Genomic DNA, 11,304 nt, shown 5'->3' with positions numbered 1-11,304 from the left:
CTTGATCATCCCAAGTTCCAGTCTCAATTTCTCAAATCTTTCTCTGTTTAAGGGCTTGGTTAGAATATCTGCAATTTGATTTTCAGTTTGACAAAATTCTAACTTAATATTCCCTTGTTCCACATTTTCTTTTAAAAAGTGATGCCTAATGTGGATATGCTTTACCTTTGAGTGTTGAACTAGATCCTTTGAAATACATATAGCACTGGTATTATCACAGTAAATAGGAACACATTCAAATATAATACCAAAATCTCTAACCTGTTGCTTTATCCATAGGATTTGTGAACAACATGCTGTTGCTGCCACATATTCAGCTTCAGCTGTAGATAATGCAACTGTGTTTTGTTTCTTAGAACCCCAAGAAACTAAACAAGGTCCTAAAAACTGTACCATACCTGAAATACTTTTTCTATTAACCAAATCATCTGCATAGTCAGCATCAATAAAGCCATTTAAATCAAAAGAATCACTTCTAGGGTAGAATAGACTCAAGTCATCAGTTCCTTTCAAGTATCGAATGATTCTCTTTTCTGCTATCAAGTGGGATTCCTTTGGATTGGCTTGGAACCTGGTGCATAGACCTACACTAAAAGATATGTCAGGTCTACTAGCTGTTAAGTAAAGTAGAGAGACAATCATACCTCGATACATAGTTTGATCTATGCAAGTTCCAGTTGGGTCTTCATCCAATCTAGTTCCAATACCCAAAGGAGTCTTGTTGGTTTTAGCATTGTCCATCTTGTATTTCTTGCTCAGTTCCTTGATATATTTTTGTTGATGGATCATGATTCCTTCTTCAGTTTGTTTGATTTGCAGACCGAGGAAGAAGTTTAACTCCCCCATCATACTCATTTCAAATTCTCCACTCATTAGGTCAACAAAATACTTGCACAAAGATTCGTTAGTTGCACCAAACAAAATATCATCAACATAAATCTGTACAACTTAGATATCAGTTCCATTTGATTTTAAAAACAAAGTTTTGTCAATTTTACCACGTTTAAACCATTTTTCAAAAGGAACTTACATAATCTTTCATACCATGCTCTAGGAGCTTGCTTCAACCCATAAAGAGCCTTGTCAAGCTTGTAGACATGGTTTGGGAAATTTGGATTCTCAAATCCAGGAGGCTGTTCTACATAGACTTCCTCATCAAGAAATCCATTTAAAAACGCACATTTAACATCCATCTGGTATAGCCTAAATCCCATGTAAGCAGCAAAAGCAATAAGTAAGCGTATAGCCTCTAACCTGACTACAGGAGAAAATGTTTCTTCATAGTCGATTCCCTCCTGTTGATTGAAACCATGTACAACAAGTCTAGCCTTGTTCCTGACAATAATACCATGCTCATCTAGCTTGTTCCTAAACACCCATTTTAAACCAATTATCTTCTTCTTGTTAGGTCTAGGCTCCAAATGCCAAACTTTATTTCTTTCAAACTCATTAAGTTCAGCTTGTATAGCATTAATCCAGTCAGCGTCAGTTAAAGCTTCAACATAGTTCTTAGGTTCCATAAAGGAAAGGAACGCATAAAATGCACAAAAGTTCCTAAGCTTAGATCTAGTCTGAGTTCCTTTTGTGATATCCCTCATGATTGCATCCACTGGATGTGACTTCTGATGTTTCCAAGTCTTTGGTGTGAAGTTCTTGATTAGATATAGTCTTTCTTCATTGTTGTTGCCTGGTTCTTCAGTAGGAACTCCAACTTGTTCTCAGTTTGCACTTCTTCAGGAACTTCCTCATTTACTATATTCTGTTCTGAGTTTTGTGGAGTTCCTGTTGCATTCTCCAATGTAGGTGCTTCATTTGCTTCTGTATTTGCTTCTCCTACATTTTCAACTTTCTGCTTCTACAATGATGTTGATTCCTCATCTGGATCGTTTGCGAACAAGTCCAATTTCAAAATCATCATCGCAATCTTGTAAATCAATTAATTGTTCAGTTTCATCAAATATAACATGTACAGATTCCTCAACACACATTGTTCTCTTATTATATACTCTATACGCTTTACTATTTGAGACATATCCTAAGAAAACTGCCTCATCACTACATTCATCAAACTTTCCCAAGTTCCTTTTACCATTATTATGAACAAAGCATTTACAACCAAAAGATCTAAAGTAAGAAATGTTAGGCTTTCTTCCTTTAATGAGTTCATAGGGAGTTTTGTTGGTGATGGCTCTAACAGATACTCTATTGAGAATGTAACATGTTGTGTTCACTGCTTCTGCCCAAAAGTTCCTAGGCAATCTGCTTGAAATCAGCATTGTTCTAGCCATGTCTTCAAGGCTTCTGTTCTTGCGTTCCACAACACCATTTTGCTGTGGAGTTCTTGGGGTAGAGAAGTTATGATCCATTCCATGTTTAGTGCAGAATTCATCAAACTTGGAGTTTTCAAACTCTGTTCCATGGTCTGATCTGAGATGTATCAATTGATTACCTGTTCTTCACTGTTCTTTCTTCACAAATGCAACAAACTCATCAAACGTTTCATCTTTACTAACAAGAAAGAATACCCAATTATACCTTGAATAATCATCAACAATTACCATAACATATCTCTTACCACTTCTACTCTGGATTCTCATTGGACCACAGAGATCCATATGAATAAGTTCTAAAGGTCTTTTGGTACTTACCATCTTTTTAGATTTAAAGGAAACTCAAGTCTGTTTTCCTCTAACACAAGCATCACACACTTTATCATATAGGAACTTAATGCAAAGAAGTCCTTCCACCAATTCCTTTGATCTAAGTTTACCAAGCAAAGTAAAACTTGCATGGCCAAATCATTTATGCCATAATAGAGGATCATCCTCAATAACACTAAGACATGTCATACTGTTGTTAGGAACCTCGTTGAGATCCACAACATATGTGTTCCCTTTACGAGTTCCTTCTAGGATTATGTTCCCAGTGTTATTGTGGATGATTTTACACTTATTGGAAATAAAGCTAATAGAGTTACCTTTGTCACAAAATTGTGAGATACTTAACAGATTGTGTTTGAGACCCTCAACCAAAAATACATTATCAATAGCATGGGAACTTGACCTTCCTACTTTGCCAATAGCAACAATATCTCCTTTCATGTTATCACCAAAGGTCACAATCCCACCATAATAGGCATCCAGTGAGAGAAATCTAAATTTGTCTCCAGTCATGTGCTTAGAACTACCACTGTCGAGGTACCAAGTGTTGTTCCCCCTCACTAGAACCTGCATGAAAAATCAAACGTTAGTGTTAGGAACCCAGGTTTTCTTGGGTTCCTGTGTAACATGAGTGGGGTTATTTTTCTTAATCCAAATATGTTCTACATGTTTTTCATTCTTCTTTATGCTTTTCCCTTTCTTAGGACACTTAACCTGCTTGTGTCCTGTGTGTCCACGGAAATAGCAAACAATACTACTTGGCAGATCTACATACTTCTTTTTCTTTAAAAAGTTCTTTTTAAAACCTAGTCCCTCTATTCTCTTAGTCTGAGTTTTAGCAATCCAATCTGAAACTTTATATTCTATGGATTGCTTACCTTTCCTAGCTCTCTCAAGTTCCCCCTCAAGTCTTGCCTTATCCGTTTTTAGATCTTCCAAATTAGATTTTAATTTTTCAAAACTCGGATAATGCATAAGTGGAGGAACATCAAAGTTAGGAGTATCAACACTAAGTTTTAACAGAGATAATTCCACATTCAAAAGTATGTTATCATGTTTCAGTTTTTCTATAGTTTCTTTTAGGACACCATTGTCATCAAAGAGACTAAAAAACCTGTATTGAATATCAAACTTCATATTGTCTACCCATTTAATGTTTTCCTTGTAAGCTAACAAAACCTTATCACTTTGCTGTTTTGCTTTATGTAATTCTTTTAGTTCTTCTTGAATGTTCAAAACAACACATATCAGTTTCTCTTTAGAAAAATGTCTTAACTCATTTTGAGAAAACAATACCTCAGCCTCGAGTTCTTTCAGTTTGGCCTTTTCATCAGTTTTGGCCATTAGACATAGATGCGTAGTTTCTTCTGAAAGTTGGTCTTCTTCTTCTTCTGAGTTTGTGTCTCCCCAGGCAGCAAGCATAGCCTTCTTTACATTGTCCTTAGTAAAGTATGGCTTATAGACTCTGGAATCCTTGGAGTGATCCTTTCATATAGTCTTTCCTTTATCACCTTCCTTGATTGGACAGTCCTTGGTAAAATGATCCTTTGAGCCACACTTGAAACAGGTAGTGTCTCTGGAACTTGTAGCCTTCTTGTTCCTATCAAACTTCCAGTTGTTCATCATTCTCTTGAATCTTCTTACTAGCATTGCCATCCCATCTTCATCAACTTCTGAGTCATCTGAGTCTTGTGCCTTAAGTGTGAGACTCTTGTTTTTGGAACTTTTATTATTGGAACTCAGGTGAAGTTCATGAGTCATTAGGGAACCTGCTAGTTGTTCCATATTGAACTTAGTGAAATCCTTAGCTTCCTGCATTGCAGTAACCTTGGATCTCCAGCGTTCATCATGTGGTAGACTTCTCAAGATCTTTCTTGCCTGTTCATCTATAGGAATGTGCCTGCCAAGGGAACTTAGTTCATTAATTATATCATTAAATCTTGTAAACATTTCTTCTATGGTTTCCTTAGACTGCATCTCAAACCTTTCATACCTAGACATCACTAAATCAATTTTAGAACGTTTCACCTCATTAGTTCCTTCATGAGTTACCTCTAACAAATCCCAAATCTGTTTAGTTGTCTTACACCCCATAATACGATTATGTTCATGGGATCTAAGACCACAGTGCAAATATTTAATAGCTAGAGCATTCAACTCAAGTTTCTGATAATCTTCTTTATCATAATCAGAAATAAGTTTAGGAACTACCTCGTTTTTGTCATTGGTTGCGGTTACCTCAAAATCACCAGATTCAATCACACGCCATACCTGGTAATTTTCATCCTTGATGAAAATCTCCATCCTATTTTTCCAGTAGGCATAAAACTTACCATTAAACATAGGTGGACGTTGGGTAGAATACCCTTCTTCAAGTTTCTCCTTGTAATTCATCTCTCCTCAGGAACTTACTCAGCAAAGTTATCTGCTTGCACGTGAGAACCGTGCTCTGATACCAATTGTTAGTTGAGACGAACACTACAAGAGGGGGGTGAATTGTATGTGAGTTCATATTACTACTTTTTGCAGAATATAAATAAACTGTAAAGGAACTTGCAATGCACACAGATTTTTACGAGGAAACCTTCCAAGGCCCAACTGGAAGTAAAATCTCGACCCTTCCTAAGGGATTTCCAAAACCAAGATACTTCACTATAATAGGGCAATCCCAAATTACAACCTATTATACACAGACCTTTACTCACAAGTTCCACACTGAACTTGCTACACAGTAGGACCCTATCCTACCCAATCTAAGTCCCAAACTTAGATTCACTCGTACTCCCAAAGTACTCTCTCAGCCTCACACTAGAAGCTTACACACTGTATTCAAAATATAAATTACACACTCACCCAAGAACCCAACCAATACAATATATACGACACTAGTATATGTTAGGCAAGCTATGCACGAAACCCGAAACTAATATGACAAGATGATAAGCTTGGCAAACTTACACAATTAAAGCACGAGTGATTTCTTCAAGCATAAACTCACCAAGACTATGAAATGAGATCTCTACTATTTATAAAAGATTAACTCGTATAGCAAGTAGGGTTTTCAAAAGATAATTATGTTAATTTTAACTAAATCTCAAAACACGGTTTTTAAGTAAATCTAGTCTTAAAGAAAATCTTTTCGGAAAATAAGATAAAAAAAAAATTATCAAAAAGAATAATATCTTTTTGATATTCTAATTTTAAGAAATATTTATTTAGAAAATCTTTTCCTAAAATCTTTTTTTTTTTTATCTTTTCCTTTTTATTAGATTTGCCAAGCTCTTGCCACGCTTCTAATAGGTTTCATGCATATCCTACTTAACATATTTACACAACATATCTAGAAAATAAATTCTTAACTAAATTAAGTTGCTGCGCCATTTTATTCTGCACTCGAAGATTGCTTGGGCTTCACGCAGACCAGGACCAAGTTCCTGCTGTCTTCAAGTTCCTGTTAGGGAACTTAGATAGTTCTTGTTAGAGAACTAAGTTCCTGTTAGGGAACTCTTCTTTTATCTTGTTTAACCTTCTTAAATTATTCTCTTCATGTTCTTCTTAGTCAAGGTTACTCTTCCACCACCAAGGTCCACTTCATCTGTTCTTAGTCAAACATTTAAAGAAATCTTTAGTCAAGTTTGCTTGAGTTTAAGTCTATCATCATCAAAACCTTTAAGCTTCAACAATAGTCAAGAATCAAGATCACACATTTTCTCATACTCCACCGCACAAATATTTCATTTGTACCAAACCAATCTCTTAGATCCCAGTTTGAATTCTTATCCCTCTTCAAGTTATTTAGTTATTTTTGAACTAGGCCATCCAAACCCATTTTGAGCTCACACAATTTGGACTCGGGTTCAGATCATCATTGAACCATTTAAATCATCAAATAATACGCAAAAGAAAAAGAATTGAAAATTACCAACAATATCAAAATTGAACAATAAAATATGCAAAAATTAGACCCAAAATTATCAAAAAAATTAGGCTTGTAAAGTAGAGAGAAAGAAGACCTTGTAAAGTTGTAATCACTGTTAATCGAAGGCAAGGCCGACTTTAGTGGGATCTTCAATGGCTTTGTAAGCTTTGTCATCTCGTTCACTTCAAACTTGTCATTGATAAATTAGTTAATTGAACTTGATGTCTACTAAAGTACTCCATTTTCTTGAATAAAGCCAATTAAAAGTGAGAGATAAGCAAAAAAAATGTTAGAATTAAATTTAAATTGAGGAATAATATTATGAAAATATTATCCCAACTTTGAAATGATGCCAAATTATGGCAGCAACTTTAAGAAATTGAAGATTGAAAGCAAAGGCGAAAAGGTTACACATACAATCAATGTATGTAGTCCCCACGTACAATTTGACATGGAAGCTTTTAATTGGTTGTTCAATTAGGCCCCAAATTCCATTAATATTGAAATTTTGTTTGAATTTCAAATGAAATTTTGATTAATTTAATATTTGAAATTCAAATAATTTTTCATTTCCAAACAACATATTTTATTTGTGAAATTATTAAAAAAAAAATATATTGTTCATTTTTCACCACCATGAACAGTAAATCTTGGACCATGGATGAAAAAATAAAATAAATCTCCAGACTAATTTTTTCAGAATTTTTTTTATTTTATTTTTTACACCACACAAACTCATTTTATTAAGGAGAAACAAACTCCAAATCAGAAATCTCTTGAGGATATTCCTCAAGCCACACCCTCAACTCCTCAAAGTTGCTACTGGATTTTGCTAGAGCATGTGCAACCATATTACTCCCTCCGCGTTTTTTTAAGTGTTACACTTATCAAATCCGGCCGTGTTTTAATAAGTGTTACACTTTCTTTTTTTGACAAAAAACTACATTAAAATATTATATCTCTCTCCTCTCATGGTCCCCACCCAAACCCACTACTACTTTTTTTATTGTATCTCTCTTTTCACATTCATTAATTTTCAATAAATTATTACTCCCACTATCTTTCTTTTACCATTTTTTAATACTCTAACTACCCCACTTATCTTTTATTTTATTTAAGTCAATTAAATTGCCTAAAACTATGTGCCGATCAAACTGTAACACTTAATAAAACATGGAGGGAGAACCTCTTTTACAAAGGAAAAAGAAACATGCTCACACAAATTAACAAGAGAAAGAATATCCTTTATCACATGGCCAAAGTCAGTAGGAGTAAGACCCTTCTTTAGATGATGAAAGAGTTTTATATTGTCAAACTCCAAACAAACTTTCTGAAACCAGCCTCCATAGTTGTAGCTAGAGCACATCGCATTGCAGCCGCTTCACCCACGTCAACAGAAACGATGCCCCGATTTTTCACACACATAGCAACAAGAACATCCCCAACCGAATCTTTCACAATGATTATTAATGCATGTTGATAAATTAGCTTATTCGAAACATACCTTGGAATCTTGAATTGCATACAATGCATTTTCGAATTACCCATGTTTGTAAACATGGGTATGTTGGGATTTTGTAAACATGGGTATGTTTCGAATAAGCTAATTTTTTCACAATGATTGTTCACAATGTTTACTAATGCATGTTGATAAATTAGCTTATTGGAAACATACCTTGCATACAATCATTGTGAAAAAATAAAATAAAATAAAATTCTCAAATAAGATGAATTTTGTTTTTGTTAAATTATATTGGGATTTTGTTGATAAAACAATCATAAGTATTGAAATGGGTCTTCTTCCACTATATATATACCGTAGTACTCCGTATTAAAGTATTGAAATGGATCTTCTCTTCTTGTTCTTCCTGCCATTTTCTATTGAATTTGGATTTTGGGTTGAAATACAATAGTTATTAAAGGGACAAAAGTATCCAAAAAAATACTTTTTTTTCATTTTTTTTACATGGTAAGATAGGGGGTAAATTGAAGATTTAAAGGACCTCACTAATGGCTGAAAATGGTTTAAAGTCGTGGCAGAAAATGAGAAAACCCCCAATAGTTTCGAACACTTTAATTTGCAAATTATTTAGTAACACAAGCTGATATGTTTGGTAAGTACATATCTTAAAGATACATGTGTTGACATAGTATTTATCCCGCAATCTTGGTTATTAACGTTGAGCATAAAATTGCATTAATGTTAAAATTGTGTCGAATATGATTCATCGCAAGCACATAATTTTCCCTATATACAAAAGTTTTTGTATCTACCCTTACAATGAATTGGAGATTCAAAGGACATTAGTAATGGGTTGGACAAAAAAAGTTTTAGACTTAAGGGTGCGTTCTATTCACCTGATTTTTAATTATCTGAACTTATTATCTGAACTTATCTTAACTTATCTGAACTTATCTTATAATACCAGAACTTATCTGAATTTATTAGCCCTTATTAGAACTTATTTTAGTTATAAATTAAACTTGGGTAGCCCTAATTAATCCTTTTCACAACTTATCTGAACTTATTTTTCCTGAATCTGAACATATTAATCCTTATTTGAACTTATCTGAAATTATTAACCCTGAAATAAGTGGAAATAAGGCGAACAGAACAGGGCCTTAAGAATAAGATGTAGAAAATGCATAAAAAAGGCCCGTTCTCTTCAAATTATTTTCAGTTCAGTTCAGTTTAGTTCTTAATTTCCTTCTCTCATAAAATGTTCAGTTCAGCTAGAAAAACTACAAATATCATCACAAATTAAGGATAAAGGAGTAAAACTAGCAGCATTCTTCTTCACGCCTTGCACCACATTAGAAGCGTCACTTTCAAGCACAATTGAGGAGAAGCCCAGCCTCTTAGCAATCTGAAGGCTGAAGCGACACGCACCTGCTTCAGCAATATCAGCAGCCCATCCTGCGTACTCCTGCTTCACAACAGCAGCCAACACCCCACCTTCGGCATCCCTGATTACAATCCCAAGCCCCGTAACACTTCCCACATGTACATCACAATTGACTTTCACTATACCTGTTGCAGGACTAGACCATGAGTTACCAAATTGTAGTCCAGCCGACCTCTACCCCATAAAGACTCTCTTAGCATACTCACCATGGTCAGCAACGAACTTTGACAAATTTGCAGCAATACTAATTGGGCATATGCTTGCATTTTCAAAAACGACCAAGTTCCTACACCACCAAGGAGCCCAAGCCAGCGTAGCAAAGGATCGCAACTCATCATTATTAATCTGGGAAGCAACCCAAGCCAATCTGTCAGCAAAATTCGTAGAAGGGGCTTGCAAAATAATATGAGTAAAGTTGCTAGCATCCCAAATCTCCCTGACAGCATTGCACTCAAAAGTAGCGTGGATCACCAATTCATCTCCATTCCCACAAATCGAACAAGTCATATTATCAATCAAATGACGGTAATGTAACCTTTCCCTCACAGCAAGGAAGCCCTTGCAAGCCTTTCATAAAAAATGTGAGAGTTTTGGTGGCCCCTAAAGATGGGCAACGGGCCGTGCCGTGCAGCCGCGGGCCGTGCCGTGCCGTGCCAATATATATATATATATATATATATATATATATATATATATATATATAATTGATTTATTGTGTTATAATAATTAAATAAGTTTATATAAATTAATCCATTTATAGAAACTTATTTAATTAAGTTTATTTATATTAACTTATTTTATTAAGTATATTAGTTTATATAAATAAACTTATTTATTTATTAATTAAATAAGTTATATAAACTTAATTAATTAAGTTTTATTTGGGCACGGGTCGTGCCACGGGCCGTGCCGGCGTGTCGTGCCAGCGTGCCATGCCGGCGCGCCGACGACCGTGCCCGTGCCGAATTTTAATTTTTTGTTCACGGCATGGCCCATGGCCCACAAGTGGGCTGCCATGTCGTGCCGTGCCGGTGGTCGTGCCGTGCCGGAGTCGTGCCGCCCGCGTGCCGGCACGGCCCGTGCCCATCTTTAGTGGCCCCTTAATCCCCCAAATGAGTCTTCACACATCCGAATTTGGCTGCATTTTCCTTGATGCTAAGCACTGCTTGCTTAGCTAGTACCCAAAACGCATGGAGTACTCTCCATTTTTATTTGGCCACCAATACATGATGTCTCTGGTTGTTCAATAGGACAATGGAATCGACAATATTAATGCTTGGCCAGCCGCATTAAAATTGTCATGAATTAAATCCCCACGCCAAGCCATAGCTTCATAGTCAATTAAATCGCACACATGCAACTCCATATTACTCGAGCTCACAGGAGATGCACACCAACAGAAGAGTTTCCCAGTAACCAAGCTGCCTCCCATACAAGAATACTACACCCATTTCCAACTCTCCACTTCAACCCGTCAAGTAGCAATGACTTAGCGCCCCACATACTTCTCCACGTATAATTAGGGTCATAACCCCGACTAACCTCTAAAACATCGCAATTTTTAAAATATTTTGCTTTCAAAACAGAATGTAGAAGAGTAACATAATTATGATGGAGACGCCAACATTGCTTCACCAATAGAGCCTGATTAAAAACACGGAGGTCGCGGAAACCCATACCACCAAGGGCTTTCGGTTGGCACATATCCTCCCATTTTTGCCAATGAAGTTTCTTTCTAGACGCGGTAGACCCCCACCAAAAACAAGACAACATAGAGTGAATGGCATCGATAATACCATCCGGGATCCTCAAAATACTC

The 11,304-nt window shown here is 35.7% G+C and overlaps 1 protein-coding gene across 1 annotated transcript; it reads right to left on the bottom strand.

Annotated features, from left to right (window-relative positions):
- Positions 1 to 9,308: 9,308 nt before the first annotated feature.
- Positions 9,309 to 9,992, bottom strand: LOC145575508 (uncharacterized). Its single transcript, XM_081633371.1, has 2 exons — positions 9,692 to 9,992; positions 9,309 to 9,610 (listed from the first exon to the last, which is right to left on the bottom strand). Exons 1-2 carry the CDS (start codon positions 9,990 to 9,992, stop codon positions 9,309 to 9,311), a joined length of 603 nt encoding a protein of 200 aa, XP_081489497.1.
- Between the last annotated feature and the right edge of the window lie 1,312 nt (positions 9,993 to 11,304).

This window comes from Chenopodium album, chromosome 13 (assembly GCF_948465745.1).
Source record: "Chenopodium album chromosome 13, dcCheAlbu1.1, whole genome shotgun sequence".
In the NCBI taxonomy this organism is placed as follows: Eukaryota; Viridiplantae; Streptophyta; class Magnoliopsida; order Caryophyllales; family Amaranthaceae; genus Chenopodium; species Chenopodium album.
Note: the sequence above shows the minus strand (reverse complement) of the source record. Positions and strands in the feature narration are given on the sequence as shown.

Excerpts from the sequence above, each read along its gene's own strand:
- LOC145575508 (XM_081633371.1), bottom strand. The coding sequence starts at position 9,992 with ATGACTTGTTCGATTTGTGGGAATGGAGATGAATTGGTGATCCACGCT. Across the intron at positions 9,611-9,691 it reads AAAGTTCGTTGCTGACCATG|GTATAGTGAAAGTCAATTGT; the intron begins GTGAGTATGCTA and ends GTCCTGCAACAG.